The sequence below is a fragment of the Mus musculus genome, chromosome 15, assembly GCF_000001635.26.
Source record: "Mus musculus strain C57BL/6J chromosome 15, GRCm38.p6 C57BL/6J".
In the NCBI taxonomy this organism is placed as follows: domain Eukaryota; kingdom Metazoa; phylum Chordata; class Mammalia; order Rodentia; family Muridae; genus Mus; species Mus musculus.
In genome coordinates, this window is record NC_000081.6 from 63,955,264 (window position 1) to 63,974,397 (window position 19,134).

General features: G+C 37.0%; 1 protein-coding gene across 22 annotated transcripts in view; it reads right to left on the minus strand.

Moving 5' to 3' along the window:
- The window catches only part of Cyrib (CYFIP related Rac1 interactor B), a 131,685-nt gene that overhangs the window by 26,170 nt on the left and 86,381 nt on the right, over positions 1-19,134 (minus strand). For 5 of the 22 annotated variants that reach the window (XM_030248475.1, XM_030248472.1, XM_006520763.3 and 2 more), the window contains 3 exons: positions 15,667-15,705; positions 2,322-2,404; positions 1,337-1,419 (listed from right to left, as the gene is read on the minus strand). The exons of 2 other annotated variants lie outside the window; for them this stretch is intronic. In XM_030248475.1, coding sequence (XP_030104335.1) covers positions 1,337-1,409 — 73 coding nt within the window. In that variant the 5' untranslated portion in view covers positions 1,410-1,419; positions 2,322-2,404; positions 15,667-15,705. The remainder of the gene's footprint in view (positions 1-1,336; positions 1,420-2,321; positions 2,405-15,666; positions 15,706-19,134) is intronic. 15 more of the 22 variants (NM_144846.5, NM_001360036.1, NM_001360035.1 and 12 more) reach the window with 5 other exon arrangements.

Below are 19,134 nucleotides of genomic sequence, written 5' to 3' on the forward strand. Positions count from 1 at the left end.
TTCAAACAGAGCAAATAAACTAATACAGCTTTAATGTAAGTTGCCTCATCTGAAGAACATTCTTGAAGTCAGCAGTCTGCTCAACATCCTCAAGCCGAGTAAAATCCATGCTGAACATGCACTTAGAACAGCACTGTCCAATTGTTGAGAAGGGTCAAGAAAACTAATGTTCATCTGGTACACTTTCCCTAAAATCTCAACAATTTTAATGGCCTTGATTTTGGCCTTCCTCCTTTATTAGCCTACATACAGCACCCAGACTGTAACAGATTTTTGTACTATTCTACGAAATGAAAATATGCATGCATGTAAGTATGTATGTATGTATGTTATCAATCGTTACCCTGGCTTAAAGGACAAATTGTGGAAACGGCCATAAAATAGAATGAACTATATAAAAACTAAGTTGAACGTGAAAAAACAAATGACTCTCTTTTCAAGTTATTTGCTTTTCAAAATCAAAAAATCTAAAATTAAAGTACTTAAAAATCTGTTCAAATATAACAAAACACGTGATTTATAAATATCTCTTCACCCTTTCCTAACAATTTTCTAATTATCTGTTAAAATAGCAACATTCACACTATAACATCAATTTAAAATCATTTTTCTCAATTTAACAATCAGACAAGCTGAAGCAATATTGACAGCCAAAAGCCAAAGCAGAGCATGCACAGAGCTCAGTGGCACTTACCTGTCGCTCTCAGACCACAATACCCAAGTCATGCAACACAGAACAGATAGATACAAGGCAAATTACTTAAAGGTCTGTGAACCTGTTATTTTTCTTTTTACCCAGAGTCAGGATAAAATGAACTCCTGAAATGTACAAAATCATTTTAACTTCTTAAGTTATAAGAATAATACAATTTAGGTTCACACTTACCTTTGAATAGTATGCCCAAATGACTGAGCTCTGAATAGCCATCATGAACTGATCCAAGCTTAAAATACTTTATATACGAAGAAGGAATTTTTTTTCTCAACTGTAATACAATGTTCTCTCAAATACTGCTTTTATTAGCAGATTTGGAGGTAGTGGTTTTTTCCTTAATTTTTTTTTTCATAAGTGTTTTCATTATTATAGGGCTTAAATAATAAAATGATTGCCAATTAAGGGACACAATCTCTTAGAAATTCAAAGAAACACTTTACTACTATAATTTACTCTATAAAATGATTCAGTTCTAGAAGGCACCAAAAGTTTTAATCAAACAATTCATAGCTCAGTCATGCAAAGCAGTTAAAAAGATGGCAAAGTGGAAACATTCATTAGTGCAAGACAAACGCAGTCTACTGCAGGCAAAGAGAAATAGATATAAAATCATCTTCTCACTTTCAAAATCAAGGAAAAAATTTGGCCCCTGCTCAAGGTCTGTGCATGTCAAAACTTTAAGAAGATTCCCCATGTTAAGGTACCTGTCAAGACAAGAATGAGAAAGAGAAAATATCCCTTTATAAAAAGAACATCTGAAATTGACTTAAAGAAAAAATAGTAACAGGGAGAATGTTCATTAGGCCATGAATTCATCCTTCAGGTTACCCAGACTGTGCTCTGGCAGACAGCAACCCGGGTTCTCAGGGTGTTGATGTGTAGGACCTAGAGGTGAAATATGGTTTTCCTGTACATAATGGTACAACTGTTGCTCTAATTCTTCTCAAAATTCTCCCAAGACAAGTTTCACTAATGGCCTTATAATGAAAAATTCTTTAAGTATTCCAATAGTGCTAATATTCTGAAAAAAAATTCCAATCAAGAATTATTCACATGAAACTTTCCAAGCATAGCAATGAAACAGTAATTTAAGGGCCAAATATTAAGGTTTGGCCAAAGCTCACCTTCACATCTCATTTTTAAATGTAAAAATTACTTCCTTTATGCCAATGAATAAAGCAGGCATTTCTCACCAAATCTAATTTGAAAATTTGTGGAAGCTATTAAAAGTATTCATTTTAGATATGCAGCACAGATTTTATTTCTTAGAGCAGATTATTACAGGATGATAAGTGGACAGCCTTAGGCATAGTCACTAAAGCATACTATTAGAATATTCATCATAAGGCTACTTGCTTCATGGACTAATGAAAGGACACCACTGGCTACAGACTCAACATGATTTTAGCAAATGAGAAACTAAAGAATTATACATATGATGGTGATGTTTGCCTACAATTAAGGGAAAAAAAAAGTCATGCAACCTTTGTTTGATTCCCCATGTTTAATTAACAAATATTCTGGCTGGCCTTCACTGTGGTGTGAGTATAATTAATCTTCCACCTTTACCATTATGCACCAGCTGTGAAGGGCTAAGGAGACTTACTTTCAAAGTCCAAGAAAAAATGTGCTGCATTGTGGTCTATGTCCCTGGTTAGCACCTTAATGAGATTACCCATGCCAGCAAACCTAAAAATAAAAATGGCAACATCATTTAGTTCCAGTAAAAGGCTGAAGTAGAGGCCTGGGGCTCAGCAAGGCTGGTTTGCTCATAGATGCCAACAGGTGCAGGTTCACATGGTTCTCACATTGGTAACTTGAACAACAAAGGTTCACTCAGCTCTTTTTATAGCTCCTGTCCCCCTGGTTTCACACAGTAAAAAAGTTATATAAGCAAGATGGGGAAAAGATATTTTTACATATAAGTTCTAATATTTACACTTGATTAAAAGCTAAGCTAATGTTCTTTTAAAAGACTTCTGAGGCACATATTCTAAACTTAAATTAACAGCAGTGTTTTTCAAATATGTAAATATCCAGACCATTATTTTTAAATTAATGAAAGTTTTGTCCTTCAAGTTGAATCAAATCCTATTAGAAATACAAAGAAGACAGTATTTAAACTACTTTTAACCATTAGACTGAAGAAGGTTATCAATTAATTAACTGCTTAAGAAAATTACTATACAAACTATAATACTTTTTTCTCCTCTATGACTCACCAAAATGTTATTATCAACTCTTAACTGAGTGTTTGGCTATATGCATGACATGGAACTGAAAAGTTAACCCAGTAAACACCACATACAGAACAAGCTACTGTTACAACTTAGTAAGTTTGCAGACAAAATGCCATGAAAAAAAAACACTGGCATAAATCTTGCCCCAGGATTTGCCTTGGCTCTCTGAAAGTGAAAGGTGTTGTCAGGAAACCAGGCTCAAACCTAGAAGCTAGAGCACCACAGCAACCTCAAACAAAGAATACTGTCAGGACTGCGCAGACCCCCTTCCCTCCAACTACAATCTTCCTCTTCCTCTGCTAAACTGCACAGACAATATTTATATGATACAAATACTTAAAAGTAATGATATTTTCACCAAGGAAAAGAAGATACCTTATTGCTCACTCCCATTCAAAACCCTAATAGAACTAGAACTTTAGTGCCTGGCCTGATTCCTACCTATTCTCAACACTGGTTTGTGTCCCTGTCAGCTTCCCAGTGAGGATATAAGTACACAGGGGTTAACAGTTTCTTATCAGAGGCCAAAGTCAGTAAGGCAAACATATCTTGTATAAAATGCTAAACTATACTAAGTACTAAATTGGTTCTACTTCTTTCAGATAAGATTTCTTCCAAATCATGCCCTGCTCTTTCTTCTTTAGTAGTGTACTCGTACATGTCTGTGTACACATGTGTGTCTTCTTTAGTAGTGTACTCGTACATGTCTGTGTACACATGTGTGTCTTCTTTAGTAGTACACTCGTACATGTCTGTGTACACATGTGTGTCTATGTGGAGGCCAAAGGTTGGTGACGAGCGTTTTCTCCAACAGCTTTCCACACTGGTTCTTGTTGTTTGAGACGGGGAACCCACTGAACCCAGAGCTTATGATTCAGCAAGGCTGGCTGGCCACTGAACCTCTCTATCCCTTCCTACTCAGTGCTCAAATAACAGGTGCATACGTTACAACCAGCTTTTAAGTGAACGTTAGGGAGTCAAACTCACCTTTAAAGGCAAGCATTTTACCAACTGAACCACATCCCCAGCTCTACTTTTTAATCTATACTATTTTTATTACACTATATGTCATGTTCAATAGAATTTTCAACATTCTGCTTTGTACAATGTTTCATGAAAGTGGATTCAGTAAGTTAGAAGAAAACATCTAATAGTTATCACTGTAATTATCTTATACATTGTAAAAAGTTTAATACCAAGTTCTTTTTGAGCCAGGCAGTGATGGCGCATGCCTTTAATCCCAGCACTTGGGAGGCAGAGGCAGGTAGATTTCTGAGTTCGAGGCCAGCCTGGTCTACAGAGCGAGTTTCAGGACAGCCAGGGCTACACAGAGTAACCCTGTCTCGAAAAACAAAAACAAACAAAACAAAACAAACCAAAACAAAACAAAAAAACAAGCTCTTTTTTGAGAGAGAGAGTTTCATTATGTAGTCTTCATACCTGGAATTCACTATGTAGACTGAGATAGCCTTATACCAAGCTTTCATGTCCAAGAAAAGGAATCATTTTCCTTAAATCATCAAATCCAAATTACCTCAAACTGGTCAGGAGGAAGAGAAAAGAGGAGTAAAAAGTGGCTTTATTCCTTTGACACAAACAGTAGTGGTAGTTTGAATGAGAATGTCCCCAACAGGCTTAGCTATTTGAATACTTGTTCTGTAGCTGACAGAGCTGTTTGGACAGGCTTAAGAGCTATGCTTTTACAAGAGGAAGTATGGCACTGAGGGTAGGCTTAGAGGTCTAAAAGTCCCATAACAGTCCCACTATGCTTTCTCTGCTTTTTACTTTCAATCCAAGATGTGAGCCCTCAGCATCTTGCTCCAGCTTGTGCTAACATACTTCCCTTGCCATGATGAACTCTTAATTCTCTAGAACCATAAGCCCAAATGAACCCCTCTGTGTAAGCTGCCTTGGCCTTGATGTTTTATCACAGCATCAGGGAAGTAAAGGCCTCCAACTTCTCAATGGATCTCAAAGGTCTAAGTAGAATAAGGCCTATTTTTAGCCCATTTGTGTCAAGAATGTTGCCAAATGTCATTTTAAAAGCAGTCTTCCTGGCATACCACCATCACAATACAGGAGGGAGAAAGAAGGGAGCAATATGTGCACCATGTCACCTGCAGGAAAAATGTTGGTACTGGCTAAGTTTGTTTTCCCACATCCCCTTCTGTAAATCTGCTGGTTTCTAGAGATCACGCCCTAATATGGGCCTATACTCTTCACCACTGCAATATACCTGGTCTTAACCTACTCATCATTCCACAGTAGGATTTCTTGTCTTTTACCCCAATATAAATGCTTAATTTGAAAATGATTGCTTATCTGGTGTTGCTCAATCTTGGCATCACCTGGCTACGTAATTATTTTGTTACTGAGGGCTACTTCACACAGTGGCATATTTAACAGTATCCTGATTCTCAACCCACTAGAAATCAGTAAAACTGCATATGCTCATAAAACCATGTGGTAATCAAAAAATGTCCCACAAATGTCCCCTTAGGGCAAAAGTATCTCTGGGAGAGAATGACTGATCTACCACAACTGTTGCCCAATATCTATATTCACTAAGAGCTAAGGGTATCTCCAAATAGTGACAAGTGTTTCTCAGGAGCCACAAGTACTCCTGTTCGACAGCTGTAGCTTTCAAATACATGACCATAAATACCAAAACATGCTCTAAATAGCTACACCAAGGATAATTCCATACATTTAAAAAAATCTCCTCAGACCTCCCACCATTCTCCCATGCAAGAAATTACCTTACTCCATCTTTCACATGCAAAATGCAAACGTTTCCAACCTATAGCCCATTATTGAAGGAACAGAGCCAGTGGACCCAAGAGTTTGCAGGCCTAACAAGGTAAGCTACAGATGATTCATGTTGAGAGACTATCAAAACTAAGTGGGAAATACTGGAAGACACTCAATATCGCCCTGATTACCCATGTACAGTCATAAGTATTCATACCTATGCACCAATACCTGAATATACACACTTTGTGACATCATAAATCTTAATATTGGAATAAATGTTCTTAGTTCAATTTTCTAGCCCTTCTTTCCATGTATAGCTACGCTTTAAGGTTAGGACTTCTAAAATGAGGCAAAGCTGTCCATGTCCATCTGCTGTACTAGTAACCTCAGGGTCCTCTCTTTGCACCTATTCCTAAGCGACTCTCCTTCCAAACACTGGCTCTGCATAGCTCAGAACCTCCTACTTGCTCCACTACTGCACCATGTTCCCTATCTTCTTTCCACCTCAGTTGGTAAGTATAAACAGTACTGTCTACCATCAGTCTTCCCCACTTTTTCAACTTCTAATCTTCTAATCCATTCCTATCTGCCTCCTCTTAACATCTGCCACTGCAATGAAGCTTTCCCTGTCAAGGGCACTGAAACTTGCTTCCTGAGAACATTTAAAAGGCAGCTATCAGATTTCAACTTCCAAAGTATTTGACTAGGTTTATATTCGTGATTTCTATTATTTTAAAGATTTATTTACTGAATATATGAGTGCTCTATCTGCATGTATACCCCCCATGTGCCAGAAGAGGAAGGGCATCAGATCTCATTACAGATGGTTGTGCGCCACATGTGGTTGACCTCTGGAAGAGGACCCCGTGCTCTTAACCTCTGAGCCATTGCTCCAGCCCCATGCTTTCACTTAGTATAATACATTTCCCCAAGTTTCCTTCCTATCTTATAGTTTTTCTTTTTGTGTATTCTCCTATTAGGATACATGTATTTATTTCTCCTCTATTAAAATAAAACGAAAGTGTATTATTATTACTATTCTCTTTCTTCCCTAGCTCCCATATTACTTCCTTGTTTCATTTTTGCAGGAAAATTCCTTAAAAGCCATTTTCTGTGCTCATCAGCTTTGCTTCCTCACCAGTTTCCACTCTGTCAAACCTAACCCACCAAACTCTATGCCAAATCCACATTACTTAACTGTTATGGCAAAGCCATCAAGTAACAGCCATGTTGCCAGTTTTCAAGTCCTACCTTATCACTGTCAAAGGCAGCTAATACACTGACATTATCAATATACTTTTTGTCACTAGCTTATGGCTGGCTTACTGCTTCATTATCCTGGTTATTATAATTATATATATATATATATATATATAGCTAAGATTATTTCAATATCACAAAGTGGTCACCCTGCATCTCTCCTTTTTCCCCCTGACAATCTCTTATTATAACAGCTCACAATAAAGTACTAAGTGTTCACTATAGCAGATTATACTATCACCATGATTTATTAAAGGCATATGGCAAGATCAAAATTTTAGTATGGTAAAAATAACTAAAACTGAGGAAGCTGACTTTTTTATTGTGTGTCTCACAATGTATGTCTCATGTAAAGTGAGTTTACTTGTAAAATTGCACCCTTGCATTGCTTCAGCTACAGCATGCATGTTTGACATCTTTCCTAGTGACATCTAGTGATGCACTCTCAATTTTTATTTCAACTTCCAGCTTTAAAATGAAGAACCTTAATTCAACTATAAAGTTTACTTATAAAGCTATGAAGTCATGCATAAAAATATAAGAAATTGAGAGATCAGTATATGAAATTAGAAGTGAATCATAACAATGGTACTATATCTGACTTTCATAGCACCTGAGTTTAACTAGAATGGCCTTCAGCCATCACAGCTAACAGAAAGTATGCAGGCAATACAAGAGTATTCAGAATGCTGTGAGGGAAACACTCAATACTCCTCTTAAAATATATTATCTTCTTAGAATTGGGAACAAAACACCCATGGAAGGAGTTACAGAGACAAAATTTGGAGCTGTGACGAAAGGATGGACCATCTAGTGATTGCCATATCCAGGGATCCATCCCATAATCAGCTTCCAAACGCTGACACCATTGCATACACTAGCAAGATTTTATTGAAAGGACCCAGATGTAGCTGTCTCTTGTGAGACTATGCCGGGGCCTAGCAAACACAGAAGTGGAAGCTCACGGTCAGCTATTGAATGGATCACAGGGCCCCCAATGGAGGAGCTAGAGAAAGCACCCAAGGAACTAAAGGGAACTGCAACCCTATAGGTGGAACAACAATATGAACTAACCAGTACCCCGGAGCTCTTGTCTCTAGCTGCATATGTATCAAAAGATGGCCTAGTCGGCCATCACTGGAAAGAGAGGTCCATTGGACTTGCAAACTTTATATGCCCCAGTACAGGGGAACGCCAGGGCCAAAAAGGGGGAGTGGGTGGGTAGGGGAGTGGGGGTGGGTGGGTATGGGGGACTTTTGGGGTAGTATTGGAAATGTAATTGAGGAAAATACCTAATAAAAAAATAACTAAAAAAAAAATCATTAAACAACTACAGTATTCAAAATTCACTTTTAAAAAAACATCTATCTATCTATCTATCTATCTATCTATCTATCTATCTATCTATCTATCATGTACACAGTGTTCAGCTTGCATTTATGCCTGCATACCAGAAGAGGATTCAGCACGTGGTTGCTGGGAACTGAACTGAGGACTTCTGAAGAGTAGTCAATGCTCTCAACCTCTGAACCATCTCTCCAGCCCAAAATTCACTTTCTTAAACCTAATACTTTTTAAAATTCATAACAGCAATAATCATATAATTTTATACTTCAAGAACTCAAAATGTAGCCAATTCACTACAATTCATACCATGAATATTCAATATTAAAAGCAGTCTTATTTAAGTATCAAAATGTCATCCTTGATGTTTTTTCAAGTAGCATTTTCCTTTGAATTATGGCTTTCTTTGCATGTCCTGTTCCAAAATAAATACATGCCAATAGTTTTGATAATGATTAATCTGGAAACATAGCCTTTTAAAATGATCTTCTTCTAGTATAGATTCCAAAGTTGTACTATACAAACTTAAGGGGAAGGAACAATAGGAGTGCTGCCGATGGACGTGTAAATAGGTATTGCTACGTTGAGAAAAAGTTTGGTGTTCAATGCAAAGTATATGTGCTATATGTATCCAAAGAATTACAAAACAATACAAATTAAATCTAGCTACAAATCCCTTAAATGAGGAACAACACAGAGTATGGGAACTAAGTTAGGAAACTCTAAGTGATAACATTAAAAGGCATGTTACATATAGTAGCTATTTGCAGGGGAATAACCATAACACTGGCTAACTTCAAGGTTCCAATAATGTTCTAGCTCCTCAACTACTGGTATATTCAAGGAATTCTCTTATTTTAAATTACTATAGTGTACAATTAAGGTAAAAAGCATTTTAAAATGTGGTCAGTCACTACAGAGCAAATGGGTTTCAATCAAACGTACCTAAGCAAAAAGCTTGGATTAGAATTCAGACATGTTCTCATATTCCTAATACAAATGCTACAAATCATAGATTGTCTATTTTATTTGATTTAACATTACATAAAGGCCCAAATGGTTTTATATGTATTATATATTATCTGGTACTGCTGGTAGTTAATGACAATCTAGAATTGAGGGATTCATTGACAAATGGAGAAACCAGATTCATAATGTGAAATGAGCAAAGGAAATCATGAACACAGAGGAGCCTCTCATCCAGTCTCAGTGAGGCCGGGAAAGACTATCCAGAGAGAACTGGGTTTTAATCCTTTGAGCTGAGAAATAGCTGAAAATACACAACAAAAAATAAAATAAACTACATGCCCCTTTTTGTGTTTGCACAACCTGTAAATGATATTTCCCCACATCCAAGTTTTGGCTAGATATGGCAATGGAAGGCTCTGGAAGGCAAAGAGAAGGCAGGAGGAAAACAAAAGTACCCAAGCAGGACAGGTTAGCAACTGCTGAATAGTGGGAATGGGGTGATGGCATGGCAGCAGACTGTCTTTAATTTTCCTTTTTCTGTAGGTGGAGTCAATACTGAACCTACAGCTTTGGGTATACTAGGCAAAAACTCCACTACTGACTTTTCTCCCTAGTGCTTTTGTTATTTTGGGGGAATGACCACTAATTTGTCCAGGCTTGAATTTGTGATTCTCCTGCTTTAGCTTCCTGAATAGCTGTAATTATAGGTCTATCTTGGATTTCTTTCCTTTTCACTGCTCTATTTCATCCTATTTTGGGTTGTTGCAATTTTTCTAATACCTTTGTATTAGAAATTCTCCATATCATATTCTGTTCTAAAAAATTCCCAAGCTGATGTGGTTTTGTTGTTGTTGTTGTTGTTGCTTGTTTGTTTTTTTAACTCAACGCTAACTGGTCTGCCACTATTTTTTCCCTGAGTTTTAAGAATTCTAAATAAGGACTTCTATAATACTAGTTTTTATGCCTAGATAATAGGGAACTGCTTCCTCATTTAGTCCCTAACATTTCTTAACTTTGCTCATGTGTTATTTATAGTAACAGCTCAATTTGTCACCTTTTCTTTGTGCTCAGTGCTAAGTAGTAATTCTTCAGAATTGCCTCACCTATTATTCTTAGCCTTTAATTCTGTGTGGTTATCAAATTCTACAAAAATTATCAAGTGGGCTGGGGAGATAAGTCACTAAAGTAGTTGCCAAAAGCCATGAGGATCTCAGTTTAAATCTGTAGTTGTCCGAGTAAGAATGGCCCCCATAGACTCATATATTTGAATGATTAGAGTAGCATTAGGAGGTGAGGCATTGCTAGAGAAAAGTATGTCACTAGGGGTGGCTTTGAGATTTCAAAATGTTCAACCCAGGACCAATGTCTCTCTTCCTGCTGCCTGTTGATCCAGATGCAGACCATGTCCACCTGCTGCAGGCTCCCTTCACACCATGATAAAGGAAAATTCTAAATGTAAGCAGCCGCAATTAAATGCTTTTCTTTTATAAGAGCTGCTGTGGTCATGGCATCTTTTTACAGCAATAGGACAATGGCTAAACCAGGTCACAAAACCCATGTACAAAAGTTGGGTACCGAAGAAACATGCAGATCTGTGGGATTGACTGGTCACATTGTACAGCCTACCTACCAAGCTCCAGGCTAATGAGGGCCTGTTCTAACAATCAAAGTGGATGACATCTAAAGAACACCATCTGAGGTTGAACTCTCGCCTCTGTGCACCCTTATGAACATGTACAAGCACATATGGATTGATAGCCACCCCTTTTATTCCCACCCCTAAAAAATCCTAGAGATTTTTATTTACATTTACTATATACTTTATTCAAGCAGAACTATGTCACCTTACAATATCAACTACATTGTCACTAATCTATGAATACAGTAAATTATTTAAGTTCCTTTTCTACTGCTAAACCATTTTTTAATTCGCTAGGATCAAACCATTTTTAAAGTGTCTATGGTTAGATTCTCTTAGGTCTCTAGATATTTAGGTACTTTTAGATTCAGTTCATATTTTTTGTTCTTTGTTCTAATATGCTTACTGAGACAGGGTCTCACTAGGTCGCCTAGCCTGGCCTCTTACTCAAGAGCCTCTTCCCTTAGACTCCCACATTATCATGCATGGCTTCCTAAAATTCTGCTTTAGATTATACGCAAGATTGGTTTGTAATTTCTCTCTCTGCACTTGAATGGCATTTTTATCAGGGCTATTTTATATATACACTCTTCATATCCCTTTAGAGTGGTTTATAAACTACAAAACATGTTAGTTCCACAATGAGTTTAACAGCAAAGTTGGCCAAAACTGTAGGCAGTGTTCATCTTTTTCATGTTTCAAACTACTTTATAGCAGACACATCTCACAGCTCATTTCAACCATATTTATTGAATTCATGGACTTTTTGGTATGTAAAAAAAAAAAACTTACTCATCAAAAAAGCAAATAGATGAATGAGAATCACCCCACAAAACAGTATAAATTTATAAGTTAAGAAATAAACTTTTAAACTGTGTTACCTATGAAATTTCATTCAAATACAAATTCCACAAAGATTGTAGAAATCAAGAGCAAGGCTGGAGAGTAATGTTTACTGCTAAGATACTAAATTGGCAGAGACTGTAAGACTTTTCCATGAAGCTCTTTCCCATCACCAAACTCATCATCTCCAATAGTGGTGAACATGTTTATAAACATTATAGCAAGGGCCAAAATAAGTAATACCAACATTATCAATAAAAACATTGTTTCTAGTTTTTGCATGGAGAATAAGGTCTACAGAAACATTATTGTCCACTCCACACCAACATTCCATGTCATGCCCTTAGACTTCTTAGGAATAAAAGAGAGAGGAGCTCAGAAATCTGCCAGAATTTCCCAAGTAGGAGTAAAAGTCCAGTGCTAACCTCACTATGGCTGAAACAGTGAGACCTTTAAATTGTGTTTCCACTTTCTTCTTCTCCTCATAATTTCTATTAAGAGATAAAGTATTCTATTAAGTCAGGTGTCCCTTATTTTCTATGTGGATCAAGCTTTCTTAAGTTAGTATCCCTGTAAGGTCTAAAACACATCAAATGGTTTTTACATTTGGTTACCAATAATCTTAAACCAGAAAAGGGACCATCCATGCTAAAATGGGAGGCTCAATCAATCATAGCCATTTTTATCATAGTTCGAATTTCCCCTGTAGCATCCAAGTAGCTATTCAGCTACTGTTTAAATGTTCTTTGTAGAACTTATTTAGATTTCAGCCATTTCAACAGGAAATGTGTCACTGTAGGGGTGGGGTTTGAGATCCTCCTCTTAGCTGCCTGAAAGACAGCAGTCTTCTTCTGTTTGTCTTCTGAACAAGATGTAGAACTCTCAGCTCCTCTAGCACCATGCTTGCCTGGATGCTGCCATGCTTCCTGTCTTCATAACAGACTAAACCTCTGAACCTGTAAGCCAGCCCCAATTAAACATTGTACTTTATAACAGTTGCCTTGGTCATGGTACCTATTCACAGCAATGGAAACCCTAACTAAGACAGTACTTAAATAGTCTTACCATACTAATTGGACTCTGGCAGTGGCCATCATTACAAGGTTACACTGTCAAGTAGGTGGTAATTACAAATAAATACATTGTTTTTTTTTTCATTATATCAGTTTTAAAAAATACTGTCTTACTTCATTTTAAGAGTATAAACAAACTCTCTGGGTAAATTTTATTTTATTTGAGTCAGGATTCACTATGTAGACCAGGTAAGCCTCAAATTCCAAGGCATTTAAAGTAACAATGTAAATGCTGGTGCTTCTATTTTTTTAAAGGCAAATTTATAGACAAAAACTAAAAATGTATTTTCTTAATAGCATAGAATTTTAAATAATTTAAAACCATTATAAGACCAAATGTAGTCTGCATATATCATATAAAAAGTATGTCACTATTACAGCTTTTAAAGTTGTAATAACACACACACACATACACACACGTATCTTAATATATCTTATATAGCATGTAAGTTAGACATACATATACAAGCCAAAGTTTAACTCATTTATTGTTTTAATATTCCTACCATATGTTCAAAGTTGCTGGGAGGGATAAAAAAGAAAAGAACATAAATGAAAGAGGACAGAAGCACGCATACCAAGTAAAGAATGTGTGAAATGTTGGGAAAAACTCAACTTCTGAATCTTGTGAAAGAAACCTAAGAACTAGAGAAATTCAGCGATTTAGGTCAAACCAGCAACTAGTGGAACAGTAGCGTTTCCTTTAAGAAACCTGGGACTGCATTTTGTAAGAACATCTTTAAGATGGAGTACTGAAGCCCGATCATACTTACAGAAAGAACTCAGTATCATCATAATTCAACTGTGGCCCCTTTAAAACTAATGTTGGTGGTGCTTTTGCAATCAACCAAATTGCCATCGATCTCCATTCCCTGAACCTGAAAGTGCCTATCAAATGTTCTTTCCCAAAGCATATTGTTTCTGTTGTTACTGACCAGCAAACAGAATTGTCTTCAAAGCCTTTTCACAAACTTCTAATCTATATGATTAAGGTATTTCAAAGGAATGGACATACACACCCTCTTCATTGGAGACAAGGTCTCTCTATCTGTACCTCAAATAACTGCTAGCCACAAATTTGCATTGCTCCTCTCCTGTCTCAACCTCCAGAATGCTGGGTCTATATACAGTCTTACAACCGTACCAGGCAGCTCTTTCCTTTTAAGATCAGTTATATAGGATCAGGAAAACTACACTCACTGAAGAAGAGTGAGAAAGGAAGGAGGATGTGGTTTCTCACTGTTCAGAGACTGCAATGTCTATGAAACTGAACAGGAAACATTTTACCAACTTCTACATGAAAAATGAGCATGACTTTTCATCAAGATTATGGTCAACAAGTTATAGCAAAAGTAGTTTCCATGAACTTGTCACTAATTAAAATTACAAATATGTTTACAGTAGTTAGCAGTTATTCTACAGAAGTGGTTCTCAACCTTCCTAATGCTGCAACCCTTTAATATAGTTCCTCATGTGTGGTAACCCCAAACATAAAGTTATTTTCATTGTTACTTCATTACTGCAATTTTGCTACTGTTATGTATCAAGCTGTAAATATCTGTATTTTTCAATAGATTTAGGCAACCAAGTGAATGGGTCACAACCCACAGGTTAAGAACTGCTGTTCTAAAGTTTATAATCTGGTGAAAGGACAGATTAGCTGACCATAATCTGCATATTTGTGACAGTATTTCAATGTAACTGGGTTCTTCACATAAGCATGAGTCATTAGGACCATTACTGTGGGTCAGAGGTCACAGGCTCCTACAGATTTCCAAAGATGTCCTTAGCATGACAACTGGTGACACAGATCAGAGAAACAATGACAATTCTGAGGGGTCCTCATTAGGACTGTCATATCTCCTCTAATAAAATGACGAGTTTTGAAATATAAGTATATTTTCCTTTGTAACTTAGAAGAGGACAGAATTTTAAGATAAAATATTTATCTTAAAATATTTTAAATTATTTAAACATTTAAATATTAGATATTTTAAAATACCTTAAATTTTTAAAATAAAAATAAATTTTTTACAACACATTTTTAACTAGAAAACCACAAAGTACACATATAAAACTAAGATTTTAAAATATCTATACATTTCTAAAAGTAAAATATTGGCAAAATATATAATCAAAGGATTACATATATTTATGTACTCAAGACCCTTTAATGGCAATTGTTTGTTTCTAAGATTTTAAAACATTTTTACTTAATCTTTGCTATTTAATATGCATGGGTCGATGTACATGTTTGAGTGTGCACCTGGAGGTCAGAGGACACCTTGTCAGAACTAGTCATTTGCTTCTTCCATTTAGGTTCTGAAACTCCAACTCACATTCAGACTCACAGCGAGTACTCTCACCTCCTGTGCCATCTCAGTGAAACCTTCAGACATTTTTCTTAAAGGACTAAAACTAACAACAAGATAGAATTCTTATTTAAGATGATGTATAAAAGTTTCTCTCTAATTCTCAATGGATAGGTACCATATTTTCCCCCTCTCACTTATTATACTATTAAGGTTATAGCTTGAACTTTTATTGATCAATTCTACTTGTTATAGAGAAAGAAATCAAAAAAAAAAAACCATATACCTCTCCTACTTGAAGGGCTGTAAGTAGAAGTTCTAATTAATTTATATGTTCCCCATTATTCCCTAAGACAGAAATTATACAATATTATCTACATATACTTTTAGTAAGTTTTATATTGACTTCAATATATAAAAAAACTTTTCCCTAAATGATATTTTCTTAATGTAGGTTTATATTTATTTTATATTTCACATATGTCTCAACAATCAATTCCCCCAAAGACATATTTACCTTCAGCCAGTGCTGGTGATTTTGTCCTTGTCCTTCTATCTGTTTAAAGAAGAGAAAGGGAAGACGAGTCTAAAACATCGTTATACTTCCAAGTAAGTCATTACAACAAACCTCAACTGTAAGTACCCAAGTTCCCCAGAACCACATACAAAGCCGAACACAGTGGTATTTGACTTATCATTCCAGAGTCAGAGAAGAAGGGAACACAGAGACTCTTCCAAGCTCACCAGACTGCCAGCCTACCCAAATTGTTTCAGGTTCAGTTAAAGACTAGCACACAGCGCTCGTTCTCTCTCTCTCTCTCTCTCTCTCTCTCTCTCTCTCTCTCTCTAACACACACACACACACTCGTCCCCCTCTCTCAAGTGAAGAGTTGTTGAAGAAAATTACCCAACTTTGATCTCTAGCCTCTACATATACACACACAACCACCTACACAAAAAACCACATATATTACATATACACACCACATCATACATTCATGAAATGTTGTAACATGTGTATTTCCTTGGATGAATCCAACCACTGTATATGAAGGGCCTACTATAAGTATCATATTAGCCCTATAAGAGCATAAATAAATGATCAAACAGCAAGGATGTAGCATTCAAGACACTCAGTATACCAAGAACATAACTCAATACTCATCATAGAATATGAAAAAGTTAACAAGAGACACAATTGGAAATTTCTCTGTATCCTTATCACAGAGGCTAAAGGGACCTATTTGTACTTCTTACCATAGCTGAAGCTCACCTGGTGAGAAAGTCTTCAATGCCTGTCTTATTCGAGGTGTTAAAACACACATTCCAATAATAACAGCTCATCATTTGCTACTGGCAGATTTGGCAAAAACCAAAGTTAAGCCACAATGTGCTTTCAAGTGGGTTTTACCACTTCAAAATGACTGTATTATAATTTTGCAACTAAGAACACCTGTAAGATAACCATTGTAACTGCTTATGTCATGTATAAAATTATCTAACCGCTGACTTTTATGTGGAATTTCTTTCTTTGGTAGTTTATTTTAGAACTCAGGAGTCCTGGATTTAAAAAACACAATTTCCATGAAATATTACTGGGTAGCATCTTGAGGACATGTGGCACTGTGTTCCCAGATGGCAAATGATCTTATGCTTAACACTGCCCCCTACATGCTAAAATGTGTCTTTGATTTTAATTAAGTCAGTCAACAGATGGAAGGAAGCAAAAACTGGATTGAAAGTCCATTTGTCCAAGTCTTCCAAATCAGTTGTTTGCTTGCTTTCTTTTTTTAAAAAGGGGGGACAGGGGTGGGAAAAAAAAGGCCTTCTACAGGGGAAGCAGGACAACTCTGCAGAACTCTAAGCATTGACTGTTTACTCCTCACTTTGGAACAGTGTGTTAAATTTACCATGGGGAGAAGAGGTAAAGAATGGGCAAGAAACTAACCCTAACAACCATAAAGCCCTATGGCTACCACTTCATAGTGCAAATAAGAGGACAAATACCAATGACCTACTAATGAGAATAGTGTCTTTTCTTATCCAGTGCCAACTAAGCCAGCAGCTACTGCAATTATGCCACAGAAAGGATAAATCAACTAAAGCATCTTGACCCTTGGAGAAGAAGGCCAAGTCACTCAGGAATCAGCCTCTGCAGTGCTAGCTAAAAGGAAGACAGACCAAGGAGATGGGAGTGAGCCTTTTTCTACTGACTTGTGCTAGACATCTATTGTGATTATGACCACCATCTAAGAGATGGCACAGCAAATGGGCAACACAGGACATCTTTTTTTTTTAATTAGGTATTTTCCTCTTTTACATTTTCAATGCTATCTCAAAAGTCCCCCATGCCCAGCCCCCCAATCCCCTATCCACCCACTCCCCCTTTTTGGCCCTGGGGTTCCCCTGTACTGGGGCATATAAAGCTTGCAAGTCCAATGGGCCTCTCTTTGCAGTGATGGCCGACTAGGCCATCTTTTGATACATATGCAGCTAGAGACAAGAGCTCCGGGGTACTGGTTAGTTCATATTGTTGTTCCACCTATAGGGTTGCAGTTCCCTTTAGCTCCTTGGGTAATTTCTCTAGCTCCTCCATTGGGAGCCCTGTGATCCATCCAATAGCTGACTGTGATCATCCACTTCTGTGTTTGCTAGGCCCCGGCATAGTCTCACAAGAGACAGCTATATCTAGGTCCTTTCAGCAAAATCTTGCTAGTGTACGCAATGAACACAGGACATCTTACTCCAATGAAATCTCAATTGCATTTTCTGTGGCTCATAGACTCTACGATATTTTGCCTAAGAAATGTCCATAAAATTCTGAATCCAGAGAGAGAAACAAACGTAAAAAGTAAAAGTGTTAACATTATAGACAACTTTTGACCAACAGGAGAGGAGATCTGAAAGATAAATACTCTCCTTGGCTCCTATTTGATGGCATAGTTTTCCTTTCTTTTCAAAGACTTCTTCAAGAGTAAGTCAGTTGCTCACAGATGATCTGCTCAATAATGCATCTTTGAATAGTCTTTTCTTCCCATTTTACTTTTCCCCACCTTCCAACTATTTCTTAGTATCAGAACCCCAAAAAGATCCCTGCACACAAGCCTGTCTGTCTTGTGCTATTTCTGAGGTCAAACCAGGTGATTTCCCTTCTAAACCATCCTACATCACTGGACAGTCCTTAATCTCCTTTCTTGATCTCCTCTTCCTTCAAACTCTGGAAACTGTCGTACCAAGGGCATATATAGTCTTAGGTTCTTTGCTCCCTTCAGGATCTCATTTTGTCTCACAATTTTTCTAAACAGCTAGATAGCTCAAGCTTTCACATTGGGTCTCTCTAACTTGGTACTCACACTGTAAACACCTACTCAGTTTTCCCAAGAGATAGTCACACCTTACATGTCCCAAACTAAGCTCTTCATTTTTACTACTCAAACTTGATCTACTTGAAGCAACCTCCATTTCCAGGTTCTCCAGTTAGATTCTGGGTTCCTTTCCACTTCTTTCTTTGCACTCCATGTCCTCCTACTCTAAAAGCCTCATCCCATTCGCTGTATTAAATCTACATTAAGTCACAAGTCAGCAAATACACAGCTGTGACCACTTTAAGAAGTGCTAACTAGGTGGGAGGCAGAGGCAGGCGGATTTCTGAGTTCGAGGCCAGCCTGGTCTACATAGTGAGTTCTAGAACAGCCAGGGTTACACAGAGAAACCCTGTCTTAAAAAGAAAAAAGAAAAGGGGAGGGGAGGGGGGAGGGGAGGGGAGGAGAGGAAAAAAAGAAAAAAAAGAAAGTTTTTGTTTTTTTTTTTAAAAGAAGTGCTAACTAGGGCATTGCACATATTTGTATGTTTTATCCAATAGTAAAGCAAACAAAATACTCTGCAAACTATCTTTAGTTATTAATCCATTGATTTGAAACCTCTGTCTCAGAACTTCCCACTATCTAAAATGTATTACAGTATTAATTCTAAATCATTCATTTCC